Source organism: Ursus arctos, unplaced genomic scaffold (assembly GCF_023065955.2).
Source record: "Ursus arctos isolate Adak ecotype North America unplaced genomic scaffold, UrsArc2.0 scaffold_28, whole genome shotgun sequence".
In the NCBI taxonomy this organism is placed as follows: domain Eukaryota; kingdom Metazoa; phylum Chordata; class Mammalia; order Carnivora; family Ursidae; genus Ursus; species Ursus arctos.
This window is the reverse complement of record NW_026622963.1, coordinates 4,222,003-4,243,688: the sequence shown is the minus strand read 5'-3', so window position 1 is coordinate 4,243,688 and position 21,686 is coordinate 4,222,003. Positions and strand designations below refer to the sequence as shown.

General features: G+C 39.0%; 1 protein-coding gene across 1 annotated transcript in view; it reads right to left on the bottom strand.

The window, feature by feature from the left end:
- Window positions 1-18,123, bottom strand: part of PIAS1 (protein inhibitor of activated STAT 1) — a 117,926-nt gene extending 99,803 nt beyond the window's left edge. Inside the window, exon 1 of the mRNA XM_026478386.4 lies at window positions 18,053-18,123. Within this exon, the coding sequence (XP_026334171.1) occupies window positions 18,053-18,076 (24 nt within the window). The 5' untranslated portion in view covers window positions 18,077-18,123. The remainder of the gene's footprint in view (window positions 1-18,052) is intronic.
- Between the last annotated feature and the right edge of the window lie 3,563 nt (window positions 18,124-21,686).

Here is a 21,686-nt window from a genome sequence, read left to right as displayed (position 1 = left end):
CTTTATTTTTTTGTTGCTTTTGCCTTTTGACTTTTTTATTTCTCAAAAAAAAAGCTTAGTTTTTTGTTTTTCAATTTGGCTTTCTGACTCTGAGCTTGTGTTGTCAACACTTTCACAATGATTTTCTACTCCTCCATAAGGAAAGCCCACCTGATCGTGTTGCAGACACACTTTGCACACACAGACCCAGCAAAGGCCCTGCTGACGGTTTTTTTGCTTTATTTTTATTTCTTTTTAAAAATTTTGTTTATTTATTTGACGGGGGGGATCACAAGTAGGCAGAGTGGCAGGCAGAGGGAGAGGGAGAAGCAGGCTCCCTGCTGAGCAGAGACCCCCCCCTCCCCCCCCCACCATGTGGGACTCAATCCCAGGACCCTGGGATCATGACCTGAGCCGAAGGCAGATGCTTAACCGACTGAGCTAACCAGGTACCCCTGTTTTTTTGTTTTAGACAACCTTATAAGGATTTTAGGTCTCATAGCATGAACTCCTCGAAGTCGACCTGGGCATACCCTAATGAGAATTTTGGTGCTAGAAAGGTAAACAATTCTATTACCAGGGGTTCAGGACAGCTTAGTTTTGTTAGAGGCTATACTGTAGGACAGACAGCCTGCGACAGTATGTCAAATGCTGGACGATTCTGAATGCCCAAGGATGCTGTTCCCCGAAGAGCCCTATTTACCACTTTAATTCAGACTACCACTATCTCTGTTCTCCCCATCTATGATATTATCTCCTCCAAGTCATTCTCCACACTAGTAATCCTCCTAAAATGTAAGTCTGGTCATGTCATTCTCATGCTTAACCCTTGCAATGATTATCCCTACTGCACTCAGGATAGAGGACAAACTTCCTAGCATGGCCCAAAATATATTTCATGATCCAATCTCAGCCATTGCCACTAATCCCCTTAACCAGCTCTCCATCATCTGGGACTTGTGTGTATATGTATGTTCTGTAATGTATGTATATACATGAAGTAATTCTTCTCCCTCTCTCATCCCAACCTTTTTCTAGCTAACTTCAACTCATTCAGGTGTCAAATTAGATGTGATCACCTTTGGGATACTTTCTTCAGTCCACCCACAACATTAGTAAATTTACCGTCCCATATGATCCACAGCCCTTATGCTATCTGTAGAGAAGTCCTGTTTACTGGTCTGTTCCACTATAAACTGTCTATACAGATTATGTCTGGTTTGTTGTCAATAAATGTGAGTAATGATGGTCTGACAACTGTCTTAATTATTATGAACCATACTGGTAGTGCAAACCTATTAGACATACACACATTACCTCCCTAAAATAAAGATATTATATAATTCTGCCCAATGCCCAGGCAGTATGTTACTGGAATCCAAACAACAGATTACTTGACTTGGATGGCTAAGTTAAAGAATTTTGTTCTTAATCCTACAAAGAATGAGAAGTTATAAAAACTGTTCAAATTGCAGGAAATGGAGGGGGTGGGGAAGAAACTGACATACAATCAAAAAGCCAATGTGACTGAAGAGTAAGTGAACTGAAAGGGGAAATTAAGATAGGAGACTAATTTAGAGGTTGCTGATTAACACCAAACTGATACTATGAGAATGAAATAATAAGGGTGGTAGCTGGGAAGGAAAGAAAGGCATAACATTAAGAAAGATGTGACAAGACTTGTATGTGGAAGGATTCTGTAGTTCAGAAGGCTCAGAAACAGGGAAGACTTCCTTGAGGATCCAAACCAGGTTACGTCTCCTTGTTACACATACTTCTAGAATTCTGTCCTTTTCCTTTATAAAACTTACTACAGTTTCAGACTCATAATTTCAATGTGAAAAGTTCTGATAACAATCTATCCCCAACCTCCCAGAATTTGCATTACTCTCCTATGTGTATCTCCACACATGAATCTACTGAGTGTTCCATAAAAATACACCTCGGTGTTTTTTCTCCATATTACCTTTGTTCGTGTTGTTCCCTCTGCCTGAAATAACCTTCCTATGATCAACTATCAAAAGTCTTCTCCTTTAAGGCCCAGTCTGAAATAAGCTTAACCAGAAGCGATCTCTTCCTCTTATGAATACATTGTTAACTATTCATATGGTTACTCTTTTATGTTGCTTTCCATTATAGTTGTTCTAGACATTTCTCTCCACATGAATAAGACTAACTCCTTGAGGTCATGTATGGGGCAAAGGGAGTCTAGGTAGGCGTGGCGAGGCTGAATAGAAGGGAACTCTAAGCACAAAAAACAGCTGAATAGAAAGCATCAGAGAACCAAGGAAAATCTCCACACACACACCCCCAAAGGATTCTTATACTGGGTTCTACAAAGACCCCTACAGATGTCTTCCCTTCTAATCCTCATACTACTTACTAGTCATATTATTTCTAGAAAACCACTGCCCAAAAGAAAGATAATATAAGCTCCAAATTCAAGCTACACATGTAATTTTAAATTTTCTACTAACTATACTTTCATTTTCTTTAAGATTTTATTTACTTATTTGAGAGAGACAGAGAGAGAAAGCATGAGCAGAGAGAGGGAGAAGTGGACTCTGCTGGGCAGGGAGCTGGATGACCTGAGCTGAAGGCAGACGCTTAACTGACTGAGCCACCCAGGCACCCCCTAACTACACTTTTAAAAAGCAAAAGAAACAGGTAAAATCAATAATATATTTTACTTAACCCCATATCCAAAATTTATCTTTCCAACATATAATCAATATAAAATTATTAATGATATTTTCATCCCCCTTTTCACACCATGTCCTCAAAATCCATTATATATGTGCACTTCCAGCACACCTCAATTCAGACCAGCCACATTCCAAATGCTCAGTAGCTACATATGACTAGTGGCTACCATATTGGACAGTGCAGCTCTAGAACAGTAATATCCCTGTCATTCACTGAAGGTTTTAGCACCTGCCTCAACTATCCAAACTCCAACCCAATACTTGGCTGTATTTCTTAATTTTTTATCATTACTCTCCACCCTGAGCCACTCCACCCTGAGCCACTCACTCCCGTAGCCATACCGTGGACCTTTCTACCAAAACCTGTGCCACTTCTAAAATCACTAATTCAAACACTGACTCCTCCAACTACCACCTCCTATTCTTGCTTACATACCTCCACTGCAACAATTCAACCTCGTAAATACCTCCAATTCATTGATGTTATCACTCTATCCATCTGCCCCCTTATATCCAGCTTAGAGAGATTCCATGGTCCATCATTAAACTTTCCTTGAAAAATTCCCTTCCCCCTCCATGCCTGGCACACTCAACTGGTTCCAACTTCACAACACAGGCAGAAGAATGCAAGCGCACAAACAGATGTTACTATACAACCATAATCGTCAACTTCAATGGGCACAGGCATCCCACTAAATTTTCCAGTAAGTCAGCAATTGAACTTCCCACGATAACTACCTCAATCTTTTCCTTGCTCCTCCCACATCTCTTTCCTCCAAAAACTACCTTTAATAAGCATACATAAAGCAAATGACTTTTCAATTTTCTATACCGAAGCATTCAAAATTATTATCTGTTATTTTAAAAAAATTAAAAAACACTTCCAGGGTGCCTAGGTGGCTCAGTCGGCTGAGCCTCTGACTCTTGGTTTTGGCTCAGGTCATAATCTTGGGAGCTCAAGTCATGATCTCAGGGTCTTGGGATGGTTCTCATATCTGGCTCCACAGAGTTTGCTTCTCTCCCTCTCCTGCTGCCCCTCCCAATCCTCCTGCGTTCATGCACTCTCTCTCTTTCTCTCTAAAATAAATAAACTTAAAAAAACTTCCAAAATAAACAGCATTTTTTGCTAATTATAAAAATGTTTTCTTTATAAAAATTCAGATATAGAAAAGTGCAAGAGAAGCAAGCTATATTTCATGTACTTAACTGGAATACTAGAATACAAGTTTCACAAGGGCCAAGAATCAAATCTATTTCCCTCCCAAATAACAACTGAGCATCTAACACAGTATCTGGCACGTAAACCAGCTCTCATTTTTATTGATGGAATGAGATCCTTGCCTTAAGCAACTGGGATATGAAAGGCCAAACCTGAAACAGGGAAAAGGAAAGGAAAGGGGAGAGTACTTATTTGTTTTCAAGGTTTAGCACAGAATGTATATAGCCCAGTAAAGGAATAATTGTTTACTTTATATGAAACTTTTTTAAACATATCAAACAAAATAATGGAAAAAACATATTAAATGTAACACAAACTTTCATGGTTTATGCTTCCGCAAAAAGCTAGACTTTTCTCACCATTTAAATTCAACTTTCTAATGGATTACAGGATGAACACATATAAATCTAAGCACTTTTCAAGATTTAACCAAATGTCAATCACTGTGGCAATTAACTTAAGTCCCTTTGTCTTCCCCAAACATGATTAGGCATAACTGCTAGATTCTATGGGCATATATATATTTACCACAGTTATGCATGTTTTCAAAATGAGGTCTCCAAAACTTTCCTCTCCACCTATGGAAACCTCCTCTTCAAAGAATACTGTTATCAAATTTGGAAAATTTGTAAGACTATGATATAATCAGATGGTTTAATTAGAAGCAACAGCTTAAAAACAACTTTACAAGTAAATAATATACAAAACTAATACATCATCACCAGTTTTGATTTTAAAAGCAATTTATTAATACAAATTACGTAAAAGGAACTAGGGAAGAAATAGGATGAGTGCACCAAAAAAGGCCTCAAAGTTTTGGAATACTCTATTAAGTTTGATGTTTTATTAGTCATCTATAAGTTGTATGTTCCTCAAAGCTATACATATTATTTTGTATACACATTTTCTTTAAAGCAACCTAGCTTTCTCTCAGAAAAGAACACAATTTCTATTATCACTCAAATTATAAATCTTCATTCAACATTGGCAACTATTTAAGAATGGTTATCATATATTAATACAGTTCATATTATGAACTTCACAGAGTTTACAATGTCCACCAATGACCAAACACAAACACCTACCATATTCCCTCCCTAAAAGGAAACAAAATAACGTAAGAAAAAAAAGAAGTCACAAGCGCAAAGAGCAAAAGACAATAATCAACTGGTTTAAAAAAAAATGTAGGGGCGCCAGAGTGGCTCAGTCAGTTAAGCATCTGACTCTTGATCTCAGGCTCATGAGTTCAAGCCCCATGCTGGGCTCTATGCCGGGCATGGAGCCTACTAAAAAAAAAAATTAATTAAAAAAAAAAAAAAAAGGAAAGGCACAGGTCCAGTCCTCTAACAAGAGAAAACAGAAAATGAAAGGGAGAATATTACTAAAGGATTAATACAAGACAATTTCCTAGAAGTGAAGGACGTGGGTCTCCAGACTGTGCCATCAAGTACCTTAGCACAATGACTGAAAAATACCCATACGAAGGCATTTCATCCTGAAGTTTGAGCACGCCAGGAATAAAGATCCTAAAATCTCCAGATAGGTCACATGTAAAGGTCCCAGAATGAAATGGCACTCTGTACCATGTACGATGCAGAACTCATCTTTATGTTACAAAAGGCAAGAATATACAATAGAAAACGCCTGTTCTAACTGTTCAAAATTCTACCATACTTCAAATTGCCTAGTTTCATTCAAGAGAAAAAACTAGCCCTTAGAGAGAATTTTCTGAAAAGCTAAGATATCTCAAAGATCTGTAAACTAACTTTCACTAAGATCATTATTGAAGTTCAACCTTAACTTTACTTAAAGTCCTTTGCTCCTAATAGATTTTGGTTAATTCAGCTTAGTAAAATACTAACCTAAAAATGAAGGATCCTTTTTTAAAACCACGGGTCAGGCAGGAAAGGACGTGGGCAGGGGGCAGGCATTTGGACAGGAGAAAGATAAAAATCCCAGAACAAAAGACTATAGTAAGTTTTTCGAAAAAGTTATAGTACTTTTTTTTCTACTAATCTAGTTAATTCTTACGTGAAAGTTGAGGAGAAACATGGAGATTCAAAGTTAAGTAAAACGTACAAATCAACCATGCATGGCTCTATTACTGGTCTTAACTAGATAATTATGATGCAAGATAGTATGTATCCATCTCTTGACCTGATTGAATTCCTTTCCAACAGGAATTGTTCTAATTATTCCTGTATACTGATGACTAGCACAATATGAGACACATAGAACACACTCAAATATTAACTGAATAAAATGACTGTAGGAGAAGACCTAACTGTATAGGAAGTAAAATAAATTCTCATCAACACCATGTTTTTAATGAGCCACGTAAGATTATAAAAGGGAAAACATTAATGGATGAAGCAATTTTTAAATCAAGTGAAAAAGATTATTTTTATATTCATAAGACATTACTTCTTCAAATACCCTAAACCCATAGCTAATTAATAAAAGCTTGAGTTTAACTATTTGCACTTCACATCAATATCACTTTTCCCTTGATTAACTTTATCTGCAGAATTATGTTCAATGGAGGACATACCCCTTGAATTCCAACAGCATTCATGGCATCCTCAGCACCCCCAGCATACAAACACAAACATCACCCCATTCCTTCAAATGGATTATGCAGTTAGGATGACAAGACATTTGAACATCAAAAGCTGGGCCAGTTTTATAAAGCTACAGATAAAACTGGAAACTGAATGCAAAACAAAATGTTCAGTATCATTCTCCACACTCAACAGAATTACCTGTTAAGATCAGCAGATTCCAGAAAATAACTCAGTAACAGTAAGAAGTGTTTACCTACAAGAAAATATGTTCTAAACAATTACCAACCAACCTATAAGTAACAAAGTTGAACCTACTCAACCAAATTACTCAAGAGTTACAGCACATTTTTATATGCAAATAATGCTGCTAATTACAAGTGAATTTTATCTAATGTCCTTCCCGTTGGGCATAGCAGGGTTGCCACCTGGAAAAACTTTTTTTTTTTTATTTTTTTTTAAGTAGGCTCCACTCCCAATGGGCAGCTTGAACTCACAACCCCAAGATAAAGAGCCACAAGCTCCACTGAGGAAGCCAACCAGAAGCCCCAGAAAAACTTAACATAGTTGCCACATTTACCAAGAAGTAACTTTTTAAAAATAGTCTGGAATTAAAGGTTATTAACTTTAACTGTTCCCCATTCTCATTAGTAATTGCACTATTCCTGGGATTACTATTTAAATTTAGGAGTGAAAAATAACGGCAATCCTAAAATTCATGCCCTTTCCCTTAACTAGGATTCAATTACACACAAAATACCATACTTAAAAAAAACCTTTCACCTTCAAGATGTTACTTCACTTTGAAATCGCAGATTAGAATAACTTTTGCACAAGAATCTTTGTTATCTAGTATTACCTTGACACCCTTGGGAAAGACGCTTGAGGAATACAGAGGCTGAAGCTTTTCAAATACAACTCTAAAGAAAGGTAAAAAGAAACTAGAAAAGCATTCAGAGTTTTATAACCTCTAGGTTCCACTTCAATCCCACAAGAGGGAAAGGAAGAAAACAAAATAGGTCGAATGCAAACCAATCATCTTAGATATTTGGTAAGAGCTAGTAAGATCTGCTGAAGAGGAAATTATTGGCTAAAACAGGTTAGGGCACATCTGTATGGCTTTTTCATTTACCCAAGCTATTTCTATCCCCTACTACAGAAAAAAAGCCAATCAAGGGTTGAGACAGAACCTTGAGAAAATAAAAAGTTATACCATTCCCACACCATTACTGATTTAAAGCACTTGAGAGTAGAGTCATTCAAGGCAATGCAAACTGTTAATATCTTTACTAGAGATGCAGGATATAAACAGTTTCTGCTTGCAAACTTGCCTTGTAAATGGGATCACTATTATCTGTAAGCAAACTATTTTTTCTTTTAGATAATAATTTTTAAAAATGCCATGGATGAGAAGGTGAAAGGGATAGTCTGATTTTAAGCTATAGATTCTTGTACTGTAAATCTTATACAAACAGTGTTCAGGTTCTCAAAGTTTTTGCTCTCTGGACTCTTTTATAGTCTAGAAAATGGAGGACCCCCAAAAACTTTGTTGATTAAATCTATCGATATTGGGGCACCTGGGTGGCTGAGTTGGTTAAGCACTCAACTCTTGGTTTCTGCTCAGGGAGCGACTGAGTCCTGTGTAAGGTCCTGTGTTCAGCAGGGAGTCTACTTCAGATTCTCTCTCTCCCTCTCCCTCTGCCCCTTCCCCCCCCCCCCCGCCACGCTGTCTCTCGCTTTCAAATAAATAAATATTTTTTAAAAAATCTATCCATATTTACTATATTAGAAATCAAAACAGATAAAGATTTATCATTTCAAAATAATTCATTATTTGTTAACATAAATCACGTATTAATTTTAAAAACTACATTCCAAGACAAAAAATATATTAGCAAGAAGACTGTCATTGTTTTACATTTTTGCAAACCGCTTTAATGTCTGACTTAATAAAGACAGTCTGATTCTATCTGCTTTTGCATTTAACAGGCTCCAGGAGGTTGTTCTGACTGAAGTACATGAAGAAAATTCAGCCTCACGCAGGTATGTAGCTCGAAAAAGTATTTCAGTAGCCTTTTCAGATAACTGGATATTCTCTGATTCTTCACCAAAACTCAACAAGCACAGGTTCTTAAAGGCTGTTGCAATATGGAATCTGAAAACCTATCAGTGAACACTTCCTACTCTGATTTATTGAAATCCATTGGTCTATCTTCCATTTCCAATGGATCTTCTTACCCATGCATGACTTTACAACACCATGCATTATTTAGAAGGTATTGCTTCACTGAGTTACACAGTTCTTCCAAATGTTGACATTTTCAAGACATCATATTCATTAGTACCACCACTGATCTTATCAAAAAGTATTGGGAAGCTGTCAAACTCACAGTAGCAAATACAAGTATTCCAAAATTCCATCTTCACTTGAAAACTTGAATTTTATCATCAGCAACAAATACTGTCAGTTGTTTTTCTTGTAGAGAAAATGTCCTGAATATCCAAGTCTGCATAACCATTCTTTGTCAGCCAGTCTTTCAAGTAAAAATGGTATTAAATTAAAAAAGCAGCTAGTTCAGCCCACAACTCAACTGCACAAGATCTTTTCTTTGAGTCAACCATTGGATCTGGTACTCAGTAAAAGTGCTTTTACAGGTATTCCCACTTCATCACACAAAATATATTTTCAAATGGACTCAAGGATTGAGACATAATCAAATTAATACTTTTTTTCCCCTTTGCTTAAGGACACTAAGGATAACTGACATTTATTTTTTAATTCCAGATGTATGATGATGTACCAAAGTAGTACAGTTTAGTGCCACCGCCTTAATTCATGCTAAGGTACCAGCAATTTTACCCATCACTGACTTTGCAAACACCAATATAAGAAATAATGCCTTACTACTATTAGAAAAATAGTCTTGACCTGTATGACCCCCAGAAAGAGCCTAGAAAGCCACCAGAGGTCTAGAAAATGGACTTTGAGAACCACTGCAATAGTTGATGCACTACCTTTATGATTAAAAAAAAGATAACTTTTTTTTTTTTTAAGATTTTATTTATTTATTCGACAGAGATAGAGACAGCCAGCGAGAGAGGGAACACAAGCAGGGGAAGCGGGAGAGGAAGAAGCAGGCTCATAGTGGAAGAGCCTGATGTGGGGCTCGATCCCATAACGCCAGGATCACGCCCTGAGCCGAAGGCAGACGCTTAACCGCTGTGCCACCCAGGCGCCCCCCAAAAAAGATAACTTTTTAATAAATATCCCATTATAACAAGAAAGTTTAAATACACACATATACACAGAGATATACTCAAACTACTGATAGCCTGGTACCTCAGAGCTGGAACTAAAAAATAATGACAGAATGTGACAGAAAACTTCCTGAATAAGTAACAAACTATTGCCAAGTACTTACCATCAGCTAGGTGCCTCTACATTCCCTTTCTTGGGTAACTTACAGAACCCTAGAGACCAGAATGAGGATTTTAATGTAAGAGAAAAATGTTTATCCTGAAATCTTTCAGATCTTTTTTTAAGATTAGACCTACATGACTGCAAGAAAAAGTCTTAAAATTCACCATAAAGCACAAGATAGCATGTTAAATTCTATTTTAAGCACTATGCCATGAAGCTAAAAACAGCCTTGCTCACTCAGAAACCCAAATACAAAATGAACTGCTTTGGTTGTGCACTGCCAGAATCCCATAAAAAGCCTACATTCCATTTCTCCTCAAGCCAAACAACCTTTACCTGTTTTAGTTTTTATTCCTATTTTTCAGTGAAACTCCAATGCTAACACCATAGATGTTATGTTAAATGTGGCAACTGTTTTTTAAAAAAGCAACAGTATAACAAAACTATCAAAACAAATTAAGAACTTTTAGACATATACATTGATATATTCAAGAGGTAAACCTCTATAAATATACATACAAAATCTGTGCACAGTTAAAAAAGAATGAGAAGATCTCATTTTGGGATACGATATGGAAAGATCTTCTATATTATTAAGTGAAAAAGCAAGTCAAAGGATATTAGGTATAGTATGATCCCATTTATGTTTTTTATGTACATGTACATTCATTTAGTAATACTCAGTTCCTTCTGTGTGCCTCAGTCATGTATTATTCTAGATATACACATACAATAAATTAAAAATATTATACAGGCACAGATAAATGCCCACCCAAAGAAAAATGAATAGGTCAGACACAGAAGACTATACATTATATGATTTCATATATATGAAATGTCCAAAACAGGCAAATCTACAGAGACCAAAAGAGATTAGCAGCTGTCTTAGGGTGAAATGAGTTGTGGGCAGTGAGGGTGATAGCTGAAAGGTGCAGGATTTCTTTTGCAGGGAAGGAAAATATTCTAAAATTGATTATGTTGATGGTTGCACAACTTTGTAAATGTATTAAAAACCAGTTAATTGTATACTTTAAATAGATGAGCTGAATGGTATGTGAATTATATCTCAATAAAACTGTTATGCTCCCCACCCCCAAAAAAAGAATAGATACCAAAGTGATTGCCTCTGGGGGAGGGGAGGATTGAAGATGATGAAGGTCTTTAAGATTGTACTCTACTTACTGCCATATCACTACAATCAGAATGTAGTCACTTATTATCTATGTAACTTAAGGAAATATAAAAGACAAACCTAAAACAGTCTTTCATAAATCATATTAGATTTAACATTATTCAAGTTCATCTAAAAAGCAGCCATTAAAAAAAATGTGAAGATGTGAACATTTACAATTAAGACTGTCATACAGACATGTGCATCAGCCCCCTTACTAACAGAAACAAATTCTGAACGTAATTTGTTCATTTCACAAACCTATCTTAAGCACCTACTGCGGCCACAGGGTAGGAATGGGAGGAAATGAAATGGGTGTACAAAGCAGAACACTAGTCAACAAAAAGAAGCAAACTAACAGCTCTGGCTTTAAGTTAAGGACTTCTGCCATAGAGTGGAGGAGACAAAACACACAAAAAGTGGACCGGGATCAAACTACAGAAAATCCTGAATACCTGAGAGCTAAGACTTTATTCTGTTTTTGAGGGAAAGCTACTGGAGTGACAGGATGAAAAGAAATGTTTTGGGAAAATTAACCTGGCAACCAAAGGGAGGGAAATTGAAAGCAAAAAGAATAGCAGGAAAGGTAAGAAGGAGATGAAGTTTTAAAAAATGGGAATATTTGCAACAACCTCTGGAGAGTTATTGATATTTCAAAGTTACTAGTTACTGTTCAAAGGGTTTATATTTTGTTTGATGTAAGGTGAAACAAAAAAGGGGAAAAAAGGTAGTTTCTTCATTTTACTGAGTTTTAAAAATTTATTAAAAAGAAGGAAGTTTTACCAGTTAATTCTGAACGTAGGAGGAGTTCGGGGGCTATCATTTCATGTGATACTTAAACTGAAAGTAGAAGAAATCAAAAGTAATGGGAGTTCCACAGTTTTTAACATGGAAGGGGAAGTGTAATCACAAACATTTTGTAATAAGAATAGCAAAAAGTGCATAGCAATTATGAAATTGATAATAAAATACAACTACATACTTAAAATTTATCACCCATTTTAAAAAATCCTAATGGTAAAACTTGTTACATAAATTCAAGTTTACATGAGGACTAAATTGGACATGTCAAATTTAGAGTTCGATCTCTTTCATGCCCTTAATCTCATCAACTGTTCCTTCTACAGTGCAGTATTTTCCAGATGTTACAGAAATAATATTCTTAGCTCAACTGACATACCCATTTATTGATTGAACCCATAAAGGTTCACGTATACATTCATTAGTTGAGTTAACCCATGAAGGTTTCTTCTTAAAATAGAAAAATATGGGGCACCTGGGTGGCTCAGTCAGTTAAGCATTTGCCTTCAGCTTAGGTCGTGATCTCAGGGTCCTGGGATGGAGCCCCACGTCAGGCTCTCTGCTCAGCTGAGAGTCTGCTTCTCCCTCTCTCTCTGACCCTCCTCCCGCTTGTTCTCTCCCTCTCCCCCCACCAAAAAAAAGAAAAAAAAAAAAGAAATAGAAAAATATTTTCACTGTGTCTGTAACCTCTTTTCTGTAATAGCCTCCTCAAAACAATGTTACCTATCAAACTAATACTCTGGCAACACTTACTTTTGAGAAAAAATACAAGTAAGGCAAATTCTCATTTCCACTTTATCTAAATTAATGCTGAGCACTGCTTTTCTTAAAATGTCAGTTAAAAACAGATGCGCAACTAAACAAGGCACATAAACTTCCAATATTTGATTACTGTGATATAATTTCCAAAATCAAACATACTTGAAATAAATTACAAATGCTGTTTCATACTCTATTTCATACTTTATCAAATGTTCTGATTCAGAAGCAACGTTTACTTACATTTTTATAGAATATACTCTGCTATCATTTAATAATCTCATCTGATAGGCTATAGAAACAGAAACAAAGGTATAGACAATGAACAAATCAAGAATTACCTATTTCACTCACAACACTCATCTAATCAAAATCCCATTAGCATTGCTCTCTAAAACACAGAAAAAGTTCTGTCATATCAATGTATTCTGTTAGAATAAAACATGTGCAAATTTTTATATCAGGCTGTTTGTCAAGACATTGTTTAAAACAGCAAAAAAGTAGAAATATCTAATGTCCAATGATAATGGGACTGGCTGAATAAAAAACAATGTTACCTTTCAAATGATCGCAGAGACCTGCATTTACTTACCTGGAAAGATAGCCATGAAAATAGCAGATTACACATAAAGAAAAGTGTGAACTCTTTGTGATGAATATACATACACATATGCTCACAGAAGAAAGTCTAAATGGATACCCAGATGTTAACCATGATATTTCTAAGTGCTGGGATTACAGGTGTTTATTTTTCTGCTTATTTTTCAGTATTCTCTGAAATTTTCAAAGCAAAATGACATTTGCAAGAATTAACGTCTATGATTCCAACCAACAAACTCCAAAATCTTCCTTGCAAAAAGCCCAAGGAATATCCAAAAATACTCTGGCATAAAGCAAGAGGGAAAGTATTAGCAACAACATAACTAGAATTCTTTGTGAGCGAGGCACCCTAGAGGGCTCCAGGACAGACATGGCACCTTTACAGCAGCCTATTATATAGTACAGGGTCTGAATTCACAAGGCCTAGGTTCAAGTCCCTGCCAGTTTTACTTGTATGACCTTGGGCTAGTCACTTACTCTTTCTGGGCTCACTTCATCAATAAAAGAGAGATACGACCTGCCTTCCTACCTCAAAGAACTGTTGGAAAGATCAGATGAGATAATGTGATACATTATAAGCTGTAACATTATGAACTGCAAAGTACTACACAAAAATAAGATATTATTCATTCAAATATGAAAAAAAAGAAAAAGGTTCTTAATGCCAGAGCAAAATACTTCAGAAAGCACTACAATCAATTCTATAAAGTAATGAACCAGGGGTTTTGTTTTTAAAGGCTACATCTTATCATAAACACCCAGTTTTTCAGAAATTCAGATACTTTTTCCCAGTTCCCACTACAACCATGAGCCATTTTATTTTCTTATCCCTAGTTACTACCAAGAAAGGGTACAAATTACACTGAACTCAAAAAGCCTCAGCAAGAACCCTGGAGCAGCATGTTGATGTAGTTCACCAGGAGAAACCCAAGGTTAATCAGCTGTAGACTCACCACTAAGCACTACTGCAATCCACAGTGGTTACAAGAGACTCTTTGAAGAGAAAGACAATACAGTGACCCAGGAGAAAACTGCATATGAAAAAGCAGTATTTCAAAACAATCATATGAAATACTTAAAAACTAAAGTGTTTTATAAATTGTTTCTAAATACTGTTCATAAAAAAGGTGACTTAAAACCAAAGCTATCTAAATATGGCACTTGACACCAAACCCAATTAGGGAGATTCAAATCAAATTCATGAATAAACTGTCAGGTTTATTTCCTTCTTATCTGAAATAAAAGCAGACAAATCACACCACAAAGATCAAAATTAAGTGACTATTTCTTGAAAATAAAGAGTCAGAATGTGACAACAGAATTTACTGACATGCTTATAGATACTTTTAAAAGCATAGTGTCAAAAGTATGGCTTCTCTTCCCATTGAATTCCATTATTTTATTCCACTAAAATGATAAACTTCTTCCTCCCCACTGTTCCTCCTGTGAGTTAAAATGGCAATATAACTTGATTTGAGAGTTAATGCAAAAAAATTGTAATAAAAAAAGTACTCTGGGGCGCCTAGGTGGCTCAGCTGGCTAAGCATCCAACTCCTAATTTCTGCTCAGGTCATCTTAGGGTTGTGAGATCAAGCCCTCGAGCCCCCCCCCACCCCACCCCAGGCTCCAAGCTCTGGAGTCTGCTTGAGATTTTCTTCCTCCCCCTCGGCCCCTCCCCCAACTCCCCCTAGAGCGTGCGCATGCACTCTCTCTCTCTCTCTCTAAAATAAATAAATATATTTTTTTAAAGTACGTTAAGAGGAACTACATGAAGCTGTCAGATTATTAACTTCCAAGATCATCTGGCCATCACACCCTCATGCTTTTTAAGTTCCTGAAGATAATAAAATGCTCACTCTCTACATTCTTGCAGATGTCATTTATGGGTATTCCCCTAATGAAAAATTAAACCTTTCATAAACAAATGTGCACAGAGAATTCTTTTTGATATGTATGACTCACAATCTAATTTTTATTGGCAGTATCTTCAAGTGTTGCAGCTTGCAGTATTCCTACAGGAGATACAGATCTATCCATTTTTCCCACCTAATCTTTGTAGATTCGTTATAGATTTAAAAGGACTCACTAAAATGGGCCATGAGGAAAATAATTATGAATACAATCCACAGCAAGATGAAATGTGGGTTGTGAATTAAGATAACAAAAAAGTCACTGTATTTACTCAAAACCTCATAGTTGGATATCCATTGTTGAGTACTGTATTTTCACCTAAAACTGAAAAATCTGGGTTTTTCTTTAATTTTATTCTGCTTTTCCTATCTTATTAAGAATAAACGCTATTTACTTCCAAAAAAAAAAGAAACCATCAGAAAATATAATTTCCTAAAGGAGTATCTTCCAAAGCTTACTGCACAGAAAATTATATACACGTTCTCAAATAACTATGGTAGGCGTTCCTAAGATCATCTACCCCTTCAAAAAAAAAAAAGAACAGCAAATCTACCCACAATCAAGTACTAAAATTTTTAACACAGCTATCACCAGCTAAGCAATTTATCACAGCTTCTCTCAAAGTATTGGACACACACAATGCCAAACCAGTATGTCAAAACAGTTATTATAATTTGAAAAAATTGTACTACAGAAACACAAGAGTAGTTTTTCCTCTGGGAGGAAAAAAACTCAAGTAGATTTTTGAGAAAGCAAAAAGGGAGACCATTTTTAGAAAAATAATGTTTCCCCCAAGTGTTCAGCATTTATCTGATACAGGCTCATTTTTGTAAAGAGAAACTTTACCTAACAAGACTCACACCAGGGATCTGATCTATCCCCAAAGGCACTTTCTTAAAATGAGAAAGAACAAAGGAGGAAATCTCCCAGCATGTGCTTTTCATACCAGTTTCTTTGGACAGCATCAAGAGTGACAATATAACCAGCTCAAGCTTTTCAGCTTAATTCTGTGGCCCATGTATAACAGAACTGATTAGCTATCATTCAAAAGGATTCCAAACAAAATAAATATTAGAAGGCAAAGATCACAGCAACATTGTGACTACATCTTAAGAGTGAAACTATAGAAAACATGTATCTTCAAGTTGTGTACTTTACAAGAGTTAATGACCTCAAAATATTCAAATTGCTGAGGCTTTTTCATTTCAGTCAATAGTTCGAAACTGGAAAAAAACGAAACCAACCATTCCAAATCTGCTATCTCTTCAATTAACTCGTAATTAGAAGTAAATTTTAAAAGAATGACATTCAAAGCCAGCGCCTTAGTATACAAATTCTGGAATGTTAACGTTGCAAAATTATTGAGGAAACCGATCTTTCAGCGAAGCTTTCCACAGAAAAACTCCAGAAACAAACCTGGTGTTTGCCTGTTCTAGAAGCTGTCGTTTCAATATAACGGAGAAATTTTTTTTTAATATTTTTTATTAAATAGAGACAGAGGACCCTCCGCAAAGATTTACAACTGTATATCCCAATCGCCACTCTGACAGAGATGTCAGTTCTCTGGGTCAAGATACAACCAGCTGCTTGGTTCACACACAGGAAGCCACAGAGAGGGGAATATAGCGTTCAGAGCCTCGAAATAATAATACGCGTTAGTTAAAACTGCCTGCTACTAAACCAAAATTATTCAAGCGGAGCCCCATTTGTCACAATCCAATCATAAGGGTTCCACCCCCCTCCCCCAACAGCTTGTGTTGTGGTATATCTGCTTCTGTAAAGAAGCCATCATCAGGTAAAGAAGATTGGGGTGGGAGAAAAAGCGGGGAAAAGGGGGCACCCTTTCATCCAATTTCGCGAGGCGTGAGTAATTGGTACAGTTGAGAGGAACGGAGGAACGTTCTATTTATTGGGGGTTGAAGTAGGGATGAGGGGAGAATTTCGTTCAAATCAACATGGCCAGCAAGATGTCCCTACAAACAAAAGGCAACGGGGGGATATAAACACGAACCATTCACCTCCATCAGCTATAGCATCGCCATCATGGTGTGTGTAGAGACCCCCAAAGGCTCCTCTCACCCTCCACACCAGGCAAAGGAAGAGAAGGAAAAGAAGGGAGAGGTAGCTGCTTCCCACCACCCACCACTGCTTCCAAATACACACCCTTCGAGGGGGGTTCTATCCCCCCCCCCGCGGTTGCCCAGAATCAGAGAGAAAGTAACGTCCCACCCAGGCAGACTCCCCCGCTACCCCTCAGCCGAACCCCAACGCCGGCCCGGGGCTCACTAAACTTTACCGGAGCTTCTCCCCACATCCCCGCCCCATAGCCCCAGGATCGCGCTGCCCACAAGCGGGGCACCCCGGGCGCCTCCTGACAGGCGGGCAGCCGGGGAGAGCCGAGTCCGGGGCGGGGGCGGCAGGGAGCCACGGAGGGGCGGGGCGGCCGGAGCCAAGTTCCCGGGGGTCTGAGGAGAGCTCCTGACAGCAGCCCGGGACTGCAAAGGAGGAAGAGGAAGCGGCGGCGGGGAGCTTTCCCAATCCCCCCTACACGAACACCCTGCCCCAGCCCCCGTTCCCCATGGGGGGGGCGGGGAGGCTGGTGGAAGGTGAAGAAGCCGAGCCCAGGGGGCAGCCGAGGCCCCTACCTCCCGACTCCCGATCTCTTCCCCCGCCACCCCCGCCAGAGGCGCCCACAACAATAACACGCCGGGGACGACCCGTCAGCGCCCCCGAGGCACCCGGGGCCCGCGGCCCGCCGCTGCCGGGCCCCCTCAGCTGGGGCCGGGCGCGCCGCTCCTCCCTACAACTCCAGGCCCGGATGGAGTCAGGCCCGAGCGGCCCCCCAGGGCCGGACCCATCCCCCCCGGCACCAGCGGCGCCGTCTCCGCGGCCGAATATTAGAAGTGAATTCGAGCTGCGCTTTACCTTTAGTTCCGCACTGTCCGCCATCTTGCGTCTGTCAGCGCAAGCGCACTGAACCTCGCCGGGGGCCGCGGCTAGACCCGCCCCTCTAGCCAGCCTGGCTCCGCCCTGGCCCGTCCCCTCTCGCCCCTCCACCTCCCCGTCCCGCCCCCGGCCTCCGCCCCTCTCCGGGCGCTCGGAGCCCCGCCCCGGGCACGTACAGCAGCGTACCATTTAAATAATGGCGCCAAGCGGGGAGGTTTGACAGTTACTCCCCCCTCAACCTCCCCGCCCCCCATCTTCGCCAGGCTAGCGCCTCCAGGGAAGGGCCGGAGCGAGTGGGCTGCGGGCCTGAGCCCCGCCCCTCCGCGGCCTGCGGAACCCTTCTGCAAAGCTTCTATGCCTGCAGTCACAGAAACTATAATGGCCCCCTCCCCCAATCAGCGAGTCCTTTTCAGCACCTGCTACCTGCGAGGCTACGCGTGGGCTAAAAATAACAATCCGTTATATTTGAGGATCACTTGATGAAGCATTTCCAGTTTTATTAGCTCAGATCCTCCTTATGACAGCGCTGCGAGGTGGGCAGAGAAATGATTACAATTCCCGTGGTATGTATATAGTCAGAAATGGAAGCTGAGAGAGGAAAAGTGACTTGCCCAAACACTTAACAGGGGTGACCTAAGACAAAATTCTGAAGACGTTCGTTCATTAACTCTGTTTCAACAAGTAATTATTTAGTGATTATGTACCAGTCCTGTTTCTTTATGTATACATTGGGAAATTAAAAACAAAGTCTCCTCCCTCCTGTAGTTTTCTAATGGAGGAACAGACAAGTGAACCGATAAAGATACAATTACAAATGGTGATGAGTGCCAGATCAGAGCAAAAGGTCCAGCGAGAGAGTAGCCGTGGGAACGAGATCTACTTAATACCTGGAGGGCTTTCTCCAATAAATTGACATTTAAGTAGATGTGATGAAAGAATTATTTCACACATTTTCCTCTTTACTGAAAGCCTCCTATACCTCCTCCCCACTTTTTGCTCTCAATTTTGCTTCATTCCTCATGGAAAAAATGAGAAGATAACAGACATGAACTCCCTTATCTTTCCACCATCAAAACTATTCCTAGAGACATAGTAACATTCGGGTTACTATGAATGAAGTGTCCCTGTGCCTATTAAGGCCAGTCTCTCTACCAGTGACCAGGATTCCTTTCCCTCCCACATTCCTAAGAACTTTACTCCTACAATCACCTCACCCTCCAGCGTCATTACTTTTTCCCCTATTTGATTACTCCTACCAGCATATAAACACACTGAAATTCCTCCCATCTAAAACCTCCCTTGACACCAAAATCTCCTCCAGAACTGCTCTATTTCTCTCTCTTCACTGCATAAATTTTCAGGTTTTTCAAGATCTCTCTACAGTGATTGTTCTCCCCTCCTCACATCACATTCCCTTCTCAGCCTACTCTGATCCAGCCTTGACTTCTCTCATCAAGATCACCTATCAAGATTATTAATGATCTCCATGTTTCCAAAACCAATGGTCATTTCTCCATTATCTAAAATGACCTCTCAGGAGAACTGCAAACAGTTGACAAGACTCCTTTCTCTTGAAACCCTTTTCCCCTGAACTTCCTTCAACATCTCCCTGTCGTGATTTTCCTGTTCCTTCACTGAGCCTCCTTGTCAAAATCGTCTGCTGATTCCTCCTCTTTGGCTCAATCTTTAAGTGTTGTGCTCCAGGCTCAGTCCTCACCCTCTTATCTTCTCTGTTTTACACTTCCCAGGTGAATTTATCCAACTCCTTGACATTCAAATTTCTGTCTATCCCAGACCTCCCCACCAAAATCCAGGTTCACAAATCCAACTGGCTACTTAGTATCTCTATTTCATGACTCCTAGTCATCTCAAGCTTACAGTGTCAAATAGTGCCTTGATTTTACCCTAGCCCTGTTCCTTTCCCAGTATTCTCTGTGGATGGCACCATCATTCACCCAGTTGTTCAAACCAAAAATCTGGAAATCATCCTTGGTGCCTGTCTTTCGTTCACCACTCACATCCAATCCATCAGCCAATCCAATATGCCTCTAAAACATATAATAAGCCTATCCATTTCACTGGCTATCCACTACCATCACCCTATTCCAAGATGCCATAATTTCACAAATGGACTGCTAGGAAAGCTACTCAACTGACAGGAGTAAGAAACTATCCAAATCTCCTCTAATGGGTAAATGGCTAAACAAACTGTGATACATGTATATTGTGGAATACTACTCAGCAATCTAAAAAGAAACCAAAAAAAAAAAAAAAAAACTATTGACACACACAACAATTTGGATAAACCTCATGGAAATTATACTGACTGAAAAAAAAACTAATCCCAAAACGATGCTTATTGCCTGATTCTACTATGTAACATTAATGAAATAACATATTTACAGAGATGGAGAATAGACTAGTAGTTGCCAGGGAGTTAGGGATGGGGGAAAAGGATGGTTCTTACCAATGTCAATTTCATGGTTTTGATATTACACTGTAGTTCCATAAAATGTCGACTTTGGGGGAGACAGGGGAAAGGATGCATGTGGCTTCCCTGTACATGTCTTTGCAATCTCCTGTGAATCTGCAATTACTTCAATATAAAAGTACACATTTCTTCATATATATACATATGAATATGTATATCTGAAAAGTATATGTGTATATAAATATTAAAGATACAATGTATCAAAATTGTGGGGAGAGGGACATCATCAAAATGGCAGAATTGGCAGCTCCAAACTCCCATACCTCCATGGAAACTTTAAAAAATAACCAGCAACTGTCAGACCAACTTTGTCAGAACTCTGGAAAATAGTCAAAGGTTTATAGCAACCAAGCAAATGCTTAATCAAAAAAAAAAAAAAGACAACTTAAGAATGGTAAGAAAACTTTATGATACTTTCACTTACCCCTGCCCTCGTCCCTCCCTGACTTGGCAGCAGTCCTGAAGACAGCAGCCCACCTTCCAAGGATGGAGCCCTGATCCCTGGAAATCACTGTGTTTTCTGTTCTAATCTTCCTGGGAGCTAGCTGAAGGACTAATGCAAGGCCCATCTCTATTTTGCTTAACCTAGAACCCACAAGAAAAAAGCAGCGGGAATTGCTTGAAAACACTGTAAGATAAATAAACAACCTGCAACTGCCAAAGGCTACAGGTGACACCTAAGTAGACCGTCTAAAGCCTGGGAGTAAAAGCTGGGGAGAGAAATTTACTGGGAAATTAGGTCATTCAAATTGAAAAGTGCTCATGAACACTGGGGCATTTAGAAGGCGGCGCACATGTGCCTGAGACAAGATGCATCTCAGGAAAGACCCAAGAAAGCCCTAACATTCCACCATTGACTGATTCATATGCTTGGTACAACCAGAAAGTGAAGGCTGAGGAAGAATTTCAAATGGCTTAGTTAAGTGTTAAAAGAAATACCCCCACACAGAGCCAAACCACAAAGACTGGGAAAGGTGTTTTGTTTGTTTGTTTTTTTAAGTTCCCAGTGTTCAAGGAAATCTCAGTAAAAACACTGGCTGAACAGAAGCTGAGGCTTCAACAATCAAGAACAGCAAACCCTGGAGAAGGGAGAGCATTTGATTCCCAGAAATAACACATTAT